General features: G+C 26.1%; 1 protein-coding gene across 1 annotated transcript; it reads left to right on the top strand.

Annotated features, from left to right (window-relative positions):
- The first annotated feature begins 11,498 nt into the window (after positions 1-11,498).
- Positions 11,499-18,755, top strand: LOC127278514 (glutamic acid-rich protein-like). Its single transcript, XM_051300250.1, has 6 exons — positions 11,499-11,649; positions 12,811-13,025; positions 15,242-15,470; positions 15,918-16,021; positions 16,073-16,361; positions 18,733-18,755. The coding sequence occupies exons 1-6, from the start codon at positions 11,499-11,501 to the stop codon at positions 18,753-18,755; spliced, it is 1,011 nt and encodes a 336-aa protein (XP_051156207.1).
- Positions 18,756-20,702: the final 1,947 nt, after the last annotated feature.

Below are 20,702 nucleotides of genomic sequence, written 5' to 3'. Positions count from 1 at the left end.
GACTCTTTACACCATGTCGTCGAAGGAACGGCAGTGTACTAAATATGAATATAAAAAGTTGTCACATCCGTCAGTAGAGTTCTTGCAAAATTCTCGTCCAGAATTACTATGCTTTTGTAGTCTCGGCCTGCGACGCGGTTGTAATTAAGACTTCCCTCAACGTATGTCCGCAAATAACTCATATCATTTTGAATCAAGGTGTGCTAAAAGAAAAACATGTTTAATGGAACTTCTGTTGGTCTTCTCAAAAGCCTCCAATTAGCCATAGTGCCTCGGATGGAATGAAAGGGTATACCAATCACTGCATTTCTATGCCTATAATAGAAATAGCTATATAAATATAGTTACTAAAATAGTACAGTTAAACCTTTTTGATTGAGATTTTTTTATACAATTCAAAATCAATATAAATTAGTACTCACAAATTAGCCACCGCATGGAAAATGTTTCGCGAGTTGTTTGGTTAGGTCCTGACGCTTCGAAACAGTTCTCTCCTCAACCTTTGTTCCCCTTCTAATCTCCCGTTTGGTAAATGTGTGTGATTCGCAGTAAGATTAAATGTACCATTTATTCCCATAATTCCTCGCCCAGGGCAACTTGTGCTTCGATTGAACTGACATTTCAAATATCTGCAAAAATTAATATAATTATAACTAGTCGAACACTCTGCTGAGTATTAAGAAAAAATAATATAAATACATACGAAACTCCATTTCTCCTCTGGTTAGTGACGTAAAAATGACCTTCAAAATTTAGCGTTTCTCTGAGCGGTCCTCTGTTATTTTGACGATCGTTCGGCCTGTAAAAAATTAATTTATTGTGCTTCACTAAAAATTAGAACGAATAAATGATACAGAAATATAATTGAGTTTCATATTAAAATTTATTACTTCTGAATAAACAGTAGTTTTAAGCTTCTATTTTTTAATAAGAAAATTTACTAACATGTTAGCATTGTCAGGCCGATTATTTTGATTGTCGATACCGTTGGCCTCACCTTCTTCCATTTCTGATTTTTTCTGTAATAAAACAATAAATTTGGTACTAAACTTTGAAGGCCTTTATAAGGTCAATGTGATTTCATTTAAGTCATATTAAAAAGAAATTAATCTATATAAATAAAATTAGACTTTTGTCTGTACATTGCTCCACATCGAAAAATTTATGTTATTTTTCGTTTCAAATAGCAAGGATTCCAAAAATAATATTAAAGAAAATTCTTCATGTCTGTCTGTCTGCGGACGTTGTGCGCGTATTACGTAAAGACGGCTTGATTAAATCCAGTTCATCAATATTCATCAAATTGACCAGTTTTCGATAATTGAAAAAAATGTATTTTTTTAAAAATTTCAAATGTTATATTAAAAAAAAATTCAGCTAAACATTTTAAATTTACTATTTTTTATTCCCATTTTTTTATTTAAAAATTAATGTTTTTTATAAATGGCTATTTTTAACAATATTATAATTAAAAATTATAAAAAAAATTAATAATTAATAATTGTGTAAAATGTTTTATATTATATTTAAAAAAATCAGAAATTAGAGGTAATCTATTTTCAAGTTTTAAAAAAATGAATTTTTAATTTTAAACAATGCATCAAAAATACTAAAATTAAAAATTTTGAGCTGCAAATTAGTTTTGAGTAAGCAAACAAATTTTCTATAAAATTACGAATTGGTTTTGAAGAATTGAATAATGAGTAAATAAAATAAAATATACCTATAATCAAATAATAAATAATAGTAAATAATTAAAAAAAAAATTTAACACAATGTTCTTTATTTTCGTTGAATTCAATGCAAAAAATGCGCATAATGCGATACTATAAAAATGGACATTAGACAAAAAATTTTTTTGGCCAGTTGATAAATGAACATTATTCCAAAAAAAACAGGAATTTTTGAATTTAAATATTGTGTTTGAAAATTAAAAAAAAATTTCCTTTCCATTATATTATTTACTAATATAAAAATAAGTTTTAAATTATGGCAATTTTATTATTTACAATAACAATTAAGTACTTACTCAATACTTAATAATCTACATTTTTATAAGTTATTCAGAATTTAATTTCAAAATAGCTTTTTTAAAAATATTTTATTGTTTTATATATTGTTCGAAAATTTTCTCTGATATTTAAAAAGCAATCGTATTGTTAAAAAGAAAACAAATTTTTATTTCACATCTTTTGGTTGAAAAATGTATGAAATTTTTAGAAAATAAAAAAGTTTTTATTACATTACTATTATTATTATTATTATTATTATATTTATTAATATTATAATGGTAATTTTTTAATTCGTATTAATAGTAATTTTTTAATAATTAATTATCTGAATTAATTAAATAATTTTTGCTAATTTATTTTAAACATCGTGTTAAAATTTTTTTATTCCAAAAGCAAATCATATTTCCTGAGAAAAAATTTTCTGTTTTTATGTCATGTATTTTCTCTTCAACAATAAAATTTAAAAAATTGAAATTCGTTCTGCGTTTTCTCAAATGGAAGAACTAGAAGAACTCGAAATATCTAAAAGTATGAGAAACAATCATACGATTAGCTACCTGGAAATAGGACGCGGATAGTATATTATATATTATATATATATATTACACACTAACAAATCTGAACTGAATTTTACATCGAGCGTTTAGATAAATTTTCATCGATGGTCGTTGCTCATGTTTTGAACAAATTACAATTAGTCTCCCATAATTTTTTACATACCAATAACTGCTTTAAGTTACTCGTTATTCTTAATATTATGCTTTAAAAAGTCTCTAAATTAACCAATTTGAATTTATTAATATAAAAATTTAAATTTAAAAGCAATTGAATTTCTTTAAAGCAGTTTTATAGACTTGAACATTAACCGAAATTTTTTCTTGATATTCGAAACAGAAGATCTTATTTAAAGACGCAAATTTTCGTTATCAATTATTGTGATTGTATAAATTTCGAAAAAATCTTACAGAATGTTACATCCCGGTAACAATTTTCCCTAATTTTCCTTAAAATTATCATAAAAATAAGACATTTCATATAATTCTATGATAATTTTACTATATTTAAATTATACGTCTTATTTTAATGTATTTATTTATGTATATATTGATAGGATAGAGTGTGGAAACGCAATCGATCTCAAAAGAGATATGACATTCGTTTTCACCATAAAAGTTCAGAAAGTTGAAAAGCTAATAAGATATACGTAAGCAAAATGTGAAGCAAGTTCGAGCTTGTTTGTTTATACGCGCGAAGAATATGAAGATTGTGAAGATCCAAGTGTAATATGATCTCCAAAAGCCCATTGTCAGCATATAAAAGAGAGAATTCAGAAAGAAGGAGATTCAATGTCATACATGCGATGTAAATCATTACCATTTAAGGAAAGTGATTCTATTTATAGATCACCCCCTCCTCAATAATATGACATTTCTCCCACTAATTAGCATAATCGACTTGTATATAAACAAGAGCTTTTTCCATAAAGCTTGTCAAAAGTTCCGGTGCAATCTCTAACATCGTAGAGCGACCCTTCAGTTTACTTTCGCCATAATTATTGTATTCTTTCCTGATAGCCAATAGGTGCAAGTTAATTTGACTTTTCACTTAGTGTAGTTCTTTCCTGATAGCCAATAGGTGCAAGAGAAGCAAATTAACACTTAGAATCAATAATTTAATAGCAATAACTGCCGTATTTATAACTATAAATACTAAAGAAATCTTGCATTATCTCTTTTTCTAAATTTATCAATTTAGTATATGTTGCTTCTCTTACATCTGCAATAAAATTCATTCCTGTCAAAGGTGCGAGTGACGAGAAATAACAATAAAGAATATTGTAATTCTTTAAATAGGTATAAAACAATCAAAGTCGTTAAAGTTACACAAGTGCAACAAAACGAACTATTTCAAATCAAATCAAAACCAATTTATAACAACTAAGCTATAATCATCGATTTATCCGACTTCATTGCTAAAAGTAAGTAAAAGAATTGTAAACTTGTATCATTATTGTATAATCATTACTATATAATTATTATTTAAACAATAAATGTTATAAAAGGGAATATTTGACTTGTTATTGTAACGCAAAACCCGTAGTTTTGACAAGTGACCACGATCCTACATAAAAATAAATATCAGACTTTACCAACCTGATTAATCAGTCTTATTACCTTCAAGTAAATAAAATTCATTTTATTTAAAAACCACGCCTAGTTCGGAACGTAACACAGAATAAAAAGACTTTTTTTATCATATAGTTCAAAATAAAAATAATCTTGATTTGAATAATGTTGTTTTTCTAGAAGAAAAAGGTTAATTCTACTGCACTCGGAGTGTACTATTGAAAAGGCTTGGGTTCTCTGTGAGTCACCTTGACACAAGGTCAAAAAAAAACAAACAAGACCCTCTAAAGTTGAATATATTTCTTCTCAATTCAAGAACAAACATGTTTTTTTCGTACTTAGAAATTTTAATTAAAACTATTGGCAAAAGAAGTGCTAGTCTACATTGTAGAACAAAAATTTTCATTTTCCTGAATACAAAATATGTATGTTTAGAAAAAAGTGAATTCATTGAAAATCATTCATTGTTCCTAAAAGCACCAAAGACTGATTTTTGTGACCTGCTTTTTTTTATATATTTTTCTTTAAAAATTTTCTACATTAGTAATATGTACTGTATTCAAAATTTAATTTTTCATTTCTTTTTCTTTAGTGTTTTTAACGGGATAGAACATTAAATTAAATTTTTCTTTGATACTGAAAAAACAAAATCTTACTTTAAAACAAACAGAAATTTTTCATTTTAATTGTCTTTGTTAAAAATATGAAGAATCATTTCATTAAATAATTAAAAATAAAAAAAATTATTGCCTTTCGCACAATAATACTTCTTCTGTTACGAAAAACACAGAATTACTGCCTGTTAGTATATTCAACACGTGGTCAACAGGCAGCACGTGGTCATCTATCACAGGCGATTCTCTACGAATGCATCTCTCATCGAGTCGAATAAAATAAACCGTAATAATTTAATCTACTATGAGTAAAGAAGCACTTCTAATTTCTAATTTTATTTCTATCACTCGAAAACCGGAAAAAATGTCACTCAACTTTGATTTTCACACGCGGCCTGATGCAAGGAAACAATGGTGATCCGAACTAGGAGAATGTCGTTCTAAAAATGAAGTGAAACAGAATAGGGGGTGAAAAACGTGTTGGTGGCGCTATTAACATACAATCGTACTAAATTACATTAATTTTGATTGGCGGACAACTGATATATTTTTGCGCAAATTTGAAAAGCAACGCATTAAGTTTAATTCGATAACGTGATGCAGTTTGCATCGCCAACTCTCTCCCATATGTCCTCTTCTACCTAGGTTGTTCTGGATTGGAGGAAATTGATCACATGGTAAGGCCAGTGTTACACACACAGATACCATACTTGAGTGTCAAACTCTTTCATCCTAGATGGACCGTATATTTTGAGTTTTCAACGGTAATATACGGTTAATTGTATTTTAATAGCGAATTGTTTCCTTGCATCTGCCAGCCTGTGAAAATCATAGTTTAAATATTTTTTTCCGGTTTTCGAGTGACAAACGAAAACCAAAGTGTTTCTTTACTCATATTAGATTAAATTAATACGGTTTGATTTATATTCCATTCGAGAGATGTATTCGTAGAGTATCGTACTAGATGACAACGTGTAGTATTTTCTTAAAGGTAGGAATTCAGGTTTTAACTTGTTTTTCATAACAAAAATATATATTAGGTAGTAATTGAATTATACATAACTAATAAATTTAGAATTTTTCGAATTACCTAATATTAAAAAAAATTATTTTTAACGTCTTGTGAATTTTTCCACTTTCAATGTAATCATAATAATTTTCTAAAATTATAAAATCGACAAAAATTTTTTTTTTAGTTATTAATAACTTAATTTTTTATTTTTCTTATTAAATGAAAACATTTTTTCTTGAGACCCTGTTAACCAATTAAGAATTAAAAAGGACGATCGATTTTTGTAATGATGAACAACAATAATTTAGCCGAGTTACAATTTCACTGATCCCCCTCTTAACAAGTTTTTGTCTGTATAGCAGAATGCTTTTCTTTCTTGGAACAATTTTTTTATAAATTGTTTTGACAAATAAAAAAATTGATTTTTTTAAAAACATCATTTTTTTAAATTCTGAAAATGGTTTTTGTTGTTACTTGATAACAAAACGAACTTTTTTCAACATTTTTGATGTACGTTAAAATGCCTCGAAAGTCGCTAGAATTTTTATTTTCAAAAAAATGATAATTACATTTATAAAATTATACCATATTAGCATAATAATAATAATAATAATAATTTAATTCTTGACAATTTTTTCATAGTAGTAAGATTCATATAATTGGATATTTTATAAATATTTCAATATTTTTAAATTATTATAATTAGCCATTATTACCAAAACACTTATCGGCACGTAATGTATTTCAAAAGAATGATATAATTTTTTAGTTGTTACATTTTTACGGAATCGATATCCATAATTTTTTGCGTAAAAAATTGTGTAATTTAATATTTCAAAAAACACTTTTGTCAATTGATAAATAAATAAAAATTGTTTGGTTTCATAGATAATATCGTAATCAGTATGGCGAATAGGGAAGAAGGAAATACGAGATTTTTTAATGGAGTAGTATTTAACAATTATAAATACTCCATCAACAGCCGCCAAAATAATGTAATGTAGGTATAATATTATATTTATTTAAGGGAGTTGTTTTTCAAATTATATCACATTATTTTATACCACGTTTATATTTTAAATATATATTGTCTTTTTATAAAATTTTAGCTACTACGTTTGCAGCCATTATCAGAGTGGCACTTGCCGGGCACATGGCGTATTAAAAAATAATGTATTTAATTTAATAACTGGACACAGTCATGGCCCTAATGTTCGCAAAGTAATGGAGGAAGCTTTAAAAAGAGACCTGTATCGCCACGTAACAAGAAGAACTACTCATTACCGTAAAATTTCCGATTCTGTTCGTCCCGAGTAGTACAGAAAAAATTTGGTTAAATATCTTTTCTAATGATTTTATCTATTTTACATACATAAAAAAGTGATATTGTATATGCTGATTATATCCCTATGGAAAAAATCGACATCGTTTACGTTGCAGAAAACTACACATAATTTGACGTAATACATGACATGGTAGTTTATATCGAAAAATGTTGCGTAAACATGAATGCAAACTACGTAGAAATTAACGTAGTTTTCAATGTCGGAAATTGAGATAGTAAACTACATGGTTTATGATACGGTTTACCACATCGTTTAAGACTGAAGAGTTATTTCAATAGTCAAAAGATTATATTTATTTAAATACAGATAAAGGGAAATGTAGAGTACCATATAATTTCAAAAATATAACGTTTCATTTTGGTATAGATATATATATATATATATACATGGGTAAAGAAAAATATAAGAAAGAAAAATACTGTTTTCATGAGTACACTTGCACTCAGGAGAATGAGTATATATATATACATGTATATATGTGTGTATATAAATGTCTAAACTATACACTAATATAGAAATCCTAAAAATATAAAAATGCATAGGTAGAATAAATTCAATGTTTAAATATTATATTAAATAATTAATAATACATAAATAAAACACCTTTTTACATTATCTTAAATATTGATAAATAAAATAATAAAAATTATTTTATTTTGTAAAATTATTATAAAAAAATAATTAATTATTTAAGAAAAGTTATAAATTATTTATAAAAATCAAAGAAAAGAAATATTAAGAAATAAACTTAAATCTAGAGAAATAGAATTTCAGAAATAATAAAAAGAGATAGAAGACATTCATAGATAGCACTATATGTAGAAAAGTATACATGAGAAAAAGAATAGTAAGAGAGGAAAGATATAATTTCGAATATAAAGAAATTATTAATTCAATTCAAATTTAAAGATTTTTTTTAATAACAATATTAAAAATAAATATAAACTACAATTAAATTAATTAACCATATTTTTCATTTTTTATATAAAATAATATAAATTATTTTATTTAATTGCTTAAATTAACAATATTAAAATAAAAATTATATGTCACATAAAAGTAAAAATTATTTAAAAATTAATGGTAAAAGTAAAATCTTTGTCAAATTATTATTTTTTAAGATATTAAAGATTTCAAGAAACTATATTAATAATTGAGAAATAATTGACAGCTGGACAATGTCATTGTTCTCTGTATACGTTATAACGGAATTAGAAAGAGAGATCCCGCGTGGAAATGGTTTGTGTGGGTTGACCATTGGTTAAAATTTTTGTAAGATTTTGCCTGTTGTTTAGCCACATTGGACCAAGTGTGGGGTTTGTCCAAATCCCATAGTTGAACTATGGACAAATTTTCTTCTGACTTCTACATTTTTGAACTTTGAACTATGGGCTAAATTTCGCCCATACTGTGGCAATGTCAAAAAATCAATTTTAAGTAAATTATACATTTATTAACATAAAATTTTTCAAATTTTGCAATTGGACTAAAATTTTGCCAATCAGTGGGAAACCAAAAATACCATTTTAATAAAATTAATTATAAATAAACATGGAAAAGTTCGAATGTTCAGATAATGAACAGTTAATGAACAGAAAACTAAAAAAAAATTTATTTTTCTAACTCTATAACTTCATTAATATTTTTTAATAAAAAAGAAATATTACTCGTGTAGATATATATTATTGTATATCCATAATTTAATGTGATTTTTTATTGACAGTAATCGTCTCTGAATAAAGTTTGGTGGACGAAGGGAAGCAATTCTTTCATCAGCAACAGTAACAGCTTCAAAAATAGAGAAACGTTCACCAGCAAACTGAGGATCAAACCAAAAGGCCATTAATGCCTTTAACACCCCTATAAAAACCATATGCATGGAGTCTAATGCTGTGGTTGTTATCCACTTATAAACTAAGGTAGACAAAATAGTTCGACCTTTCACCCCATAACTTAAATTTTCCGCGTGTTGAAGTGTCTCTTCCTCATTCCGTAGATGCATATTCCTTCTGTAAGGATATACTTGCCGATTCCCTAATCTTATTCCTTCATCTTTACATTTGTGGCACCCAAACTTCCCATTGTATTGCTTCATGTTCAAGAACAATGCTTTCGCAGGAAGGTCGCAGGAGCCACAAATGATCATACCTTTAACATTTACAAAATCGTTATTATCTGGCAATTGCATATCAATGCCATTACGAAATCGAAGCAACTCCTCATGCAAGGGATACAGGAATAAGTTTGGAACAGGTTTTTCATCCCCAAACCACATACCAGCCAAAATTAAGTTCTCTTTTTTAAACCTATCTTCATAAGGTAATTCATTGATTACTAAGTAAAAGGGCCAAAAAGAAAATTTTGATGTTTTGAAACCCTTTACACCATCAGTGTACCAAGATAAGGATATATTATTTAAATTTGCTAGAAATCCACCAGGTTCGCTCAATTCCCTATATATACTCCCGTCGTAAATATCTTCAATATTTTCTGGAGCAACTTTTTCACGATAAAATCGGTATTGCAATTTTTGCTGAAACCCTCTTCTCAAATAAAGAGCTTGGATTTGATCAATCACAGACATGAATAGAAAATAATTGCAATCTATATTTTCCAAACATTGAGGACATTGTGCAACTTTGAGCTCAAGAGGTGTTAAGCATATTGGACAATAATAATGTCTTGTAACCGGTGTATGCAAATCCTCAAAATATTGTTTAAATGTATATATAGTAGTTCGGCAAAAATTTGGTTCGGGACAATGTAAAGCTATTAGTTCCAAAATACCAGCAAGAATTGCACCTGATAAGGAAAATTTTAAGACGAGAGCGAGAATACATAGTATGCTCTCTGTCACTTTGAGGGGAGATCCTTCGTACAATGGAACATCTTCTTCCACATTATCGTTTTCAAAATTATTTGGATCTTCAGCAGCAATGTTATCTTCGGAGATATTATCATCATAATCTACATCAGCCTCATCAGAATCAACAATCGAATCATAATCAGTACTACTGTCAGAAGAAAAATCAATTTCAGTATCTGAGTTTTGTTCTTCATTCTCACTGCCTAAAAATATATTGACTTGATATTAGAAAAATAAATTTTTTTTTATAGTCTATATTTTCTATGTTCTTTAATATAGAAAAAAAATTATTCTAAAATTATTATTATTATTGGGAACTTATTTTAGAATATTGTATACTCAAATTCAGTATACTATTCTTTAAAAAATTATATTCGTAGTATTAATTTATTATCTTAATAATTAAGATATACTAAATATTAAGAATATATCCTTATTTCAAGAGTAAAATATAGACTGAATTTAAGTATAAAGTATTCAGTGTTTTAGAATAAATTTCTTCAGTGTAGAGTAAATATTTCGATAAGTAGAATTTTATATTATATTTCCATTCGAACAAAAATTCAAGCTTATATGATAAAAAAAATAAATTTAATCGAAACGATAATCAATTTAACAAATTTTTGTCAATTAGATTTTTATGAAGGTAATAAAAATTTAGATTTCATCAAACAAAATTGCACTTTTAATTTTTCAAGAAAGTAGTAATAGGTTATAATTGTGTAGTTAGCGATTATTTTTACTTGAGCAAAATAACAAAAATAATTGCTATGTTGTTTTTTATCAGAATAATTAAATGAATATTTCACGGTCTTTTTTCTGTGCATATAACGCATTAGTTGAATCAAAATAAAATCAATTTAAAGACATATTTGATTAATTTTTCATTAACGCTAATGTTTTTGTAAATTGGATTTTTAATAATAATTTTTTATGTGTATATTTATAAAAAACGAAAATATTTATCTTATATAATACCTTCGTCCATTACTGCGCTTAAAATACTATAAATACTGGCATTAGAATTGCTTCTCATAGAGACATCACTGTCTTCGATAGTATCGGTCTAATAAAAAAAATTACAATTTACTTTTTTAAAACAGAAAAAACATTCGTTTTCTAAAATTTCACATACATTTACAGAATTTGGAACATCTGAAAAATCTGAATCTTCTGTCAAATCGTTGGCAATGCGCATTTGAGTTTTTCTGCTCATTAATTCAAAGTCTTGAACTCGGGGCATTTTTAGTAACAGAATATTTAAAAATATCAAACTGTATTTAACTTGATCAATTCAAAATAAAACTTCAGATAAAGAAAATTTTAACCTTTGAAAAAATGTAGATTTCATATGACATAAGGCTAATTGATAAACATTGAAACAAAAGTAATTGAAAATTCAAAGTGACGTTTAAACTTTTATTGTAACGTTGCCCTTAGTAACAGTATCTGGTACACAAATCTTTTTATTAAAAACATTAAGTTGACATTTTTTCTAAAGTTTTTTAAAATGTCGAAAAAAATGTATATTCTTGTCCAATGGGTTGAGAAGCCAAACGAAATTACAATTATGGAGCAAGCAGAAAATGTAAAATTAATTAACGAAGGAGAAATTGTTGAAATTGATTATCCTAATAAAGGAGTTTTTCAAGCTACTCTTCTTCGCAGGAGTGGTAAAAATAATACATTTTAAATATTTTAATTGATATTAACTTTACATTATCTTTAAAAAAATATTTTATTAATATAATTTTTTTTAAAAGTACAATTTTTTAAAAATTTGAATTTAATATTCTTTGATTGCTTTTAACCTAAAACTTTATCAAATACATATTTAAATAACACATTATTTTTTAAGTCGAAAAAACACTTATTGTATGAAGTAAATTTTTTTTATCTTTTAGAGTCAAAAATATACTTAGAAAAAATAAGTAAAAATATAAACAAAGATGGGACTATAATAATAAATAAAAAGGATAATAATAAAGTTAAAAAATTAAAACGTAAATCAGCAAATGAAAAAGCTCATTTAAAATATAAAACAAAAATGAGAGCTCAATCTAAAACAGTTTTAGAAAAAAAATTATCTGAATTACTTCCAATCTGCGGTAAATTAAACTATTTATGTAATTTAAATTTTAAATTATTAACACTTAAAAAAATTTGTTTTTATAAAAAAGTAACAAATAATTCTTCTTTTAAATATTTAATTAAATTTTTCAATAAACAAATTCATAAAATATTTACAGACAATATTATTGCAAATGAAGATAATAAAAATGACAACACAAAAAATAAATGTGCTGCAAACGAAGAGAAACTTACAGTTCCAGTTAAAGGTTAATTTATTGTTTAATTTATTTTAGAAAGAAACAATATCATTGGTTATATTTTCATGTAATCTTATTTAAGATACAATTTGATTTTTTAAAAATTTTAATTATGATTACTTAATCATTCTATTAAAATAATAATCCACTTGAAATTATAAAGTAAATAATTTAAAATAACCTCTAAAATTTTTATTTACATTATCAATTTAGATGAAATTGACATTAATGAAAATTGTATAAAAAAAAATCAAGAAACAATACAACAAGATATAAAATCAAAAATACAATCTGAAAGTGACATAGCTCATTCGATATTGAAAAAGAAAATGAGAGAGCGTACGAAAAACATAATAGGAAAAGAAATCTCTAATTTTGCGTTAATTTGTGGTAAATGTAAAAAAAAAATTTTCAAGTTATATTTAATCATTAATTAAAAATTATTTATTGTATTATGGTGAAAATTCTATTAAATTTTTGGAAATTTTATTATAAATTATACAGAGGATGTGGATGAGAAAAAAGTTAAGAAAAATGGGAGTGAGATAAATACTACAAAAATTAACAACCATAGAAAAGAAAAAGATCAATTTGATAATAAATTTACAAAGTCAGCACCAATGAAAAAATATAATGATACAAAATTGGAAAGCCAATCGAAAGCAAACAAAGCTGTTTTATCATTAAAGGAAAAGAGTGAAGTGGAAACACATGGAAAAGTAGAAAAATTAATCTCAAAATTGCGTTCATCTCCAAGTAATAAAAAAATACTTTTTGAATTATTTTAAATTATCTTTTGTGTCTAATAGTATAACCAAAATAATAACTTTTCAATTAAACTATTTTAAATTTGTTAAATAGTTACTTTTTTTATTAGTGTATATAAATTTACGAATCATTATTTATTTAATTGAGCAGTACATAATTTAGGTTATTAATATTATACATTTATATTACTATATAGCTGTAAAACGCGATAAAACTACTGATAATATGCATACGGCTCAAAATGATAATACATTGAAAATAGACAATAATCAAAAAGATGATGAATGTATTACATCCAGCTCAATAAAAAAAATATTGATTATAAAAAATCAGAAAATCAAATGGAAGGAGATCAAGCTGATTTTACATTAAAAAATAAAAATAAAATAAAAACGGATGAAAATGTATTAAAAGATATGTGCGAATTTCCTTCAACTTCCGGTACAGTACATTTAAAATTAATTTCTCATTTACTTAGGTATATTCAATCATTTTAAATAAGTAACCGTAAAATTATTTGGTTTAAAAAATTTCACAATTTAAACTTTTTTAAATATTAATTTTTCACTTTAATACACAACATATATTATTATATATTTAATTAAATATCATAATGTAATTATTATTACATAAATTATTATATAGTTCAAAGAGGTGACAAAACTTCTGATCGTATATATGGGACTAGAAATGATGGAATACTCAAGACGGACAATAATACAAAATTAGTAATCAATTCAGGAATTGATAAAGCTCATTCAGTGGGAAAGAAAAAAAAAGAGCGAACGAATAAAAATGAAGAGAAAGACAGATTTGATTTTCCTTCAACTTCAGGTATAATTTAAATAACAAAATTACTTTTATATTTATCGTATATTATCTGTCTAATGAATCAAGAAGATTATTTTGTTTAAGAAACTAAACAATTTTAAAATTGATAAAGAGTTTATTGTTTTTTACATATTTTGCATTTAGTTTTATTAAGTTAATATTATTAATTATAATAATAAAATATTAACTTTGTACCTATATAAATTAAAAAAAATTATTACTATTAAGAACGGATGTATAAAAAATTTAACATATTAGGATACAAAAGTGAAAAAAATTATGACAGCTCCACCCAGAATGAGGAATTTAATAAATCAATCTTTGATGCTATGTTTCCAAAAAGTAAGAAATAATGAATTAATTTAAAAAACTTATATTTAATTTAAAAAAGGCTAATAAATAGTAACAGAAAAAAGTGGTAAATGTCATATTTATATATGTGACAGTCCCCGAGAGAAGGGACCTTAGCTCACCAGAGGTCAATATTGAGTTTTATGTGGTAAATGATAGATTTTGAATTGCTTTTTCACATGCAAAAGTCAAAAACTGATTAGGATAATTGCTTTTGACACAATAACATTTTGAAGATGGGTATGTCAAGCGCATTTCGAGGCGGATTGTGGCACTCAAGAAATCAGCCCCACTACTTTACTTACACAACTATACTCTCGCGTACGTGAGCTTCGCGTACGTGAGACCCGAAGATACACGAAGTAGACGAAGCTCACGTATACAGAAACACAACGTTGTGTTAGTGTGGTGGGGGGACTTTTCAGAAGTTCCGCCCCACTCTTCGAGTTCCGCGTTTCTGCTTCTTCTTCAAACGCTTGCCCTGTGAAATTCGTTTTGGTGAGCTAAGGTCCCTTCTCTCGGGGACTGTCACATATATATATATATATATATATATATATATATATATATATAGCAACTGTAATTTTTATATATAAATCTTTATTTATAATTAAAATGTATATATTCATAACGCAAAGAAAAGAAATTGTGTTTACTTAAAATTTATCTTATGAAAAAATGTAATAATAGTAATTCGCATTACTGATATTGATATAAAAATACAAGGTTTAAATTTAGCGAACTTAACATTACAATTTTTTACAGTTACACCAGAAATTGTCCATTTTTGTGAAACCCTATGTATTTATGCTAAAAAAGGGTTGAATAAAAATAATAAAGGAGCATCTCGTGTAAGTTGTCATATTAAAATTTTTATTATATGTATAAGTATACATATACGTATACGTATGCGTATTCATATAAAACTTATTATATAAATATACATACACGTTTTCATCAAATAACTTATTTCGCTATATAACAGATAGTGGAGCATGATATGGATGGATCTAATATGACCTATTTGTTTGAGGGATCAAAAGTTCTTATAAACAAAAATAAACTATTTTTATTGAAACGATTCAAAAGTAATCCTCGAGAATTAACTCGTAAACTTATGCTGGAACTGGTGGGAGCAGAAAAATTAAAAACCATGACAGCACAAGGCAAAAAAGGAAACGCAATTCCTGAAGAAATAAGGATTGATGTTTTCAGTTAGTATATATATATATATATATATATATATATACCTAACTCTATTTTATCTAATATCAAAATAACACAGTAAATTAGGGGGTATTATTCTAATACCAAAATTGATTAAAATAAGAAGCAACGCTTTATTCCATCGAAGATTAAAATAATCCATCTGAAGATTAAAATTACATTCGAAAAAAGGTTTTTTAAATTTAAATAATTTTTTAATTATTGAAAAAAAATTTTAATCTAAAAAATGGATTATTTTAATTTTTTATGGTATTAATTTAATTTGCAATGCTTTTTAATACTTATATTTTACTGTGAAGTCAATCTTTTAACATTAAACTACTTTCACTTCAATCTTTGATCGCGTTAGACATAAAACCATCCTGAAAATATTTTTAAACATAATCTTATTACTGGATATAAATACTAAAACTGTTTGATTATTTTATACACAGAATACGTACAAGCGAGAAATAAGAATTTTTCCGAATTCGAATTTACAACTGTCCTCAACTATCAATGTGGAACATTAAGAAATCCTAAATTAAAAAAAGAAAATGTTAATTCAGGGGGAAATAAAAAAAGGAATAAAAGTATTGTCACTAAAAAGGACAGGAAGAAAGAAAAGAAAAATTCGAATGAGGAAAATAGTTATGAGAAAGAGAAAAGTCATAATGAAGAAAATGGAGAACGAACAGAGGATGAACAAGAAGATAATAATAATGAACAAGAAGTGGATAGTGAGCAAGAAGAAGATGGTGACAAAAAAGAAAATAGCGAGCAAGAAGAAGATAGTGACGAAGAGAATAGTGAGCAAGAAGAGAGTAGCGAGCAAGAAGAAGATAGTGGTAAAGAAGAAGATAGCGAGCAAGAAGACGATAGTCAAGATGAAATGGATAGTGAGCTTGAAGAGCCACAACCAAAAAAAAAAATATTAGAGAAGTTTTTTTCCTTTAAATAAATCAATATATTTAATATATTAATATAAATATTAATTATTTTTAAAATAAATAATTAAAATATTCTTTATTTAAATTAACTAAATTCATACGTATCAATTTTCTATCATTAATCATCACACTATATTAAAATAGACACTTCAAAAAATACGAGAGATTGAAAGAGAGAGTGAGAGAGAAGGGAGGGATTTTTATAATGAATTGTTATTATTATTGTTGCACTTATAATATTATATATGAAATATTTTTTAATACATATAATATATAATAGTAAAAAAAATAAAATTATTATCATTAATAGTAGTTTTTTATTGTAACATTTTTGATTCAATGGGATCAAATATAAAATATAAAAACTTGAAAACATTTCAATTTGAGAAGTATATACTCTTAAAACGGGAGTTAGATTATCACTATAATGACAAATTTGAAAAATTTTATGTTAATAAATGTATAATTTACTTAAAATTGATTTTATGACATTGCCATAGTATGGGCGAAATTTAGCCCATAGTTCAAAGTTCAAAAATGTCGAAGTCAGAAGAAAACTTGTCCATAGTTCAACTATGGGATTTGGACAAACCCCATACTTGGTCCAATGTGGCTAAACAACAGGCAAAATCTTACAAAAATTTTAACCAATGGTCAACCCACACAAACCATTTCCACGCGGGGAAATCGCTCTGTCCTTACCAAAATAATTTAAATATTATTGGCTAAGAAAATAGGACGCCGCGAAAAATGCGATTAGAGGGAAAATTTGGCGGTAAGAAATATACAGCAAAAGTATACGAAGAAAGGTAGGAAGGGAAAACCGCGGATTTTCAAGCAATCAGCTGTTAGAATTTCTCTCACACATTTACCAAATTTAAACCTACACAAGATAGAGAAATTTGGGGGATGAAGCGACTTCTCGAGTCAATAAATAGAGAAGCAGACCCAATTTTGGACATTCTCTGAAATTTACTCAGGCTGTTTGCATATAAATATATCTATAAATATATACATACGTATTCAATTTTGACAGATAGTTTTTTTTGTGTATTGTAGTTGATTTATTTTGTGATTGGATATTACAATATTAAAGTAAGTTACAAAGAATAAAAGAACAAGTGCTCAATAAAATTTTTTCCATTATTTAAAATATTAAATTTTTATTATTTATATTTTTTATTTATTTTTTTTAATCTTATATAATATCTGAGAGGCTGGCTTAACAACCGTTCCAACTCAGAATTATATAAGAAATAAATATTTTGAACAAATTATAAATTTAAAGTCAAGATTAGGCAAGTAGAAGAAACGAAAAGTGAATAATCACTTTAACTCAAACCATATAATCTACAAAGTCAAGCCATGGTGAAAGACTTGAGGGGTTTCTGATAACTCGGAGTACCACCTCATTATCTGGATCCTTAAGTGGTAACAAAAGCAAATCGTAAGTCTCTTGAAGATACATATATCTCAAATTCATTGCAATAGGCGATCAATTTGTTAATGTGTAAGATTCAATTGATTATGAATCTCTGCCCTCCAATCAATTAGTTAATCTAGGAAATAAATAATTTACTTAAATTATTTATTTAGCAAATTTTCAGAGAGGTAAATGACTTTTTCATTTATTTTCCATTTGACTTTGATCATTTTAATGTGTTGTAAATAAGACTGCGAGATAATTTTGAATTTTGATTGAGGAAAAGAAAATTCGTTAAAAGAAGTCAGATAAAAGGTGAAAAATTTAAGTTAATCAATAAAATTATTTCATTTAATTTCACTCAGAACGAACTCACAATTAATTATTCAAACTTAAATAATAAATGATTATAGTATATGATTGATTGTATATTTTATTCTTCTATTAATAATTAATATTTATTTTTTTTGCAAAGTAAAAATATTCAACTTCGAAACAATATATGCCATTTATTCATATATAAAAGTAGAAGTGAATAAGAAAATAAACAGCTGATCTACCGAATAATTATGGGAAAGATTCCTCTAATTTGGTAAACAAGCAACAAGTTTTCTAAAAACAAAATAAATATTTTCTTTCAAATATATCTATAGAAATAATAAATTTAAGAATTGATCTAATTTAAATAATTCTATTATATTATTACAATCATATCTGTTGACTTAGCTGGCACGTGTCCATTGTATCAAATAATTAAATTTGACAATACAATGTCCCTTTAAATTTGGACAATAGCAATTCTTTCTTTTGTATAACTTATGTAATGTGGGTGATCACTATCTAAACATTTATGTTTACGGTCATTCAACCACATTTTTGAACTTATTAATTTCTCAGAACCGAAGCAAATTAAGGCCTAGATTGATAAGAAGGTAAACATAAACACGTATGATAGTATATATCCCCGGTGTGAGAGTTAATAATGCTTCAAGACACAGTTATGATTTATTCTATAACCAGTGTAATAGTCTACGACTGGTTACAACGTGGTTTACGACATGGCTTCCGACTTGATATATGACATTGTTTATTATATCCGATTGATTTAAGGCATCGTTTAAAACGCGGTTTACGTTGTTGTTTCCAATGTGGCATACATACAAAACTTCATAATTTTGTATGTAGTTAAGAATATATTTTATTCTTTTTATATTATTTATAATATACACTATATTGTTGTAAATATAATAATATTTTGATAACTTACTATCACAAAATTGATAAATTATATGTACTTAGACTATTTTCTGAAATGATTTGTTATAACCATCAAATTAAAGATAAAGTTCCAAGCTCAATTTTTAAATAACATCTAATTTTAATTTAAAATTGGATGCAAATTATTATTTAAATATTTATGCGATCTAAAAGTCAGTGAAAATCGTAAGATTCCTAATTGTAAGTAATCAAAATTTTATTTAAGCAGTCACTTTAAAATACAAAGGTATTTAAATGACACAATAATTAAATTAATAATTATTGTAGAAAATTAAAAGATTTGAAACGTGTGAAACGAAATAAAAAATAAAACATTTTGATTAAATTTTAAACGGTAAATTCATTTAACATTTTAAAAAATCTCAACTAACAAATCTCTCAACGTGAGTAAACTTATAATTCTAAACGACGACGGACATCATACAATTTAGCCCTTATGATGTTCGGAAGCTTCTTCATGCGTAACGCTCTTTGTTTTCCCTCCGCTCCTGATTCCGTGATTTTTTCATAAAGGCGATCTATAGAAAAATAAAATTTAGGTATTGCAAATATATTTCATAAATTCTCATCAATTTTCAACAGAATTAGAAGGTCAGGAGAGACAATATTTCAGAGTAAAAAAAGAGAGAGGCAGAGGGAATGGGGGGGAAGGGTATTTCAGGGAATAAGTTTTATTTCCACCTTTCAAAATTTCATATTTTTCAGGAGTGAGAGGTGTTCATGGAACTCCTGTATTATTGTGTGCGTTAGCTCTCTCCGCATTCATGCAACGTTGCTGAAGGCTTTCTGTTCCCCAAAGTTTCACCGCTAATTTCCTTACGAATCGTGCGTCCGATCTTGTTTTCATCATTTCATAAATGTCTTTATGAATTGGTGTGTTAGGAGTCAAATATATCTACAAAAATGAAAAGGTTAATAATATAACGCCGAGTTATTTTTTTAAAAGCCCCATTCACTTCAAAAAGAGTAAAAAATTCTCACTTTAAATAAAATTTAATGAAAATATAAAATGGAAATTTTCTTCAATTTTTAAGTAAATTAGTTTCGTACTTCAATTGAGATTTTTCATATTTCGATTGAAATTCTTGAAGTACGACTTATTTTTTAAATTAAATTTCATTTACAGGAAGCAGGAATTTTACCTCTTATAATAATAATTTATTTAATAAAAATTATTCTTCCTATAAATCAAAAAAATGTTATAAAATAAAAAATTTTTTAAGTTTATTTTTAACTTTTTAACTTTACCAAGTCCTCAGCCCTTTGCAATCTTTCTCCAGAGCCATATATATTCCTGTTTCTTTCTTGCAACAAAACAGCACGATTCACAACTTGTTGGTTACGTGGTGCATTCTGAATGATATTGAATTATAATGAGAATTTAACTAGACTTTTCTTTATTTTTTAATCAATTGAATTTATTCATTATTATTATTTTATTTTATTTATGTTTACCAAATTGTCAGCCCTTTGTATTTGTCCTCCGTTTCCATTTCTTCTTTCTAAGAAAGCGCCAGGATTTCCAACTTGTCTAGCAACTGCTTGGTTAGGTGGTGCATCCTGAAAATGATTGTTTTCATATTTATGTA

Source organism: Leptopilina boulardi, unplaced genomic scaffold, assembly GCF_019393585.1.
Source record: "Leptopilina boulardi isolate dan_hultmark-lab unplaced genomic scaffold, ZJU_Lbou_2.1 LbouV2_204, whole genome shotgun sequence".
Taxonomy (NCBI): domain Eukaryota; kingdom Metazoa; phylum Arthropoda; class Insecta; order Hymenoptera; family Figitidae; genus Leptopilina; species Leptopilina boulardi.
Note: the sequence above shows the minus strand (reverse complement) of the source record. Positions and strands in the feature narration are given on the sequence as shown.

Excerpts from the sequence above, each read along its gene's own strand:
- LOC127278514 (XM_051300250.1), top strand. The coding sequence starts at position 11,499 with ATGTATATTCTTGTCCAATGGGTTGAGAAGCCAAACGAAATTACAATT. Across the intron at positions 16,022-16,072 it reads CTAAATTAAAAAAAGAAAAT|GACAGGAAGAAAGAAAAGAA; the intron begins GTTAATTCAGGG and ends GTCACTAAAAAG. Across the intron at positions 16,362-18,732 it reads TAGTCAAGATGAAATGGATA|AACCGAAGCAAATTAAGGCC; the intron begins GTGAGCTTGAAG and ends TTAATTTCTCAG.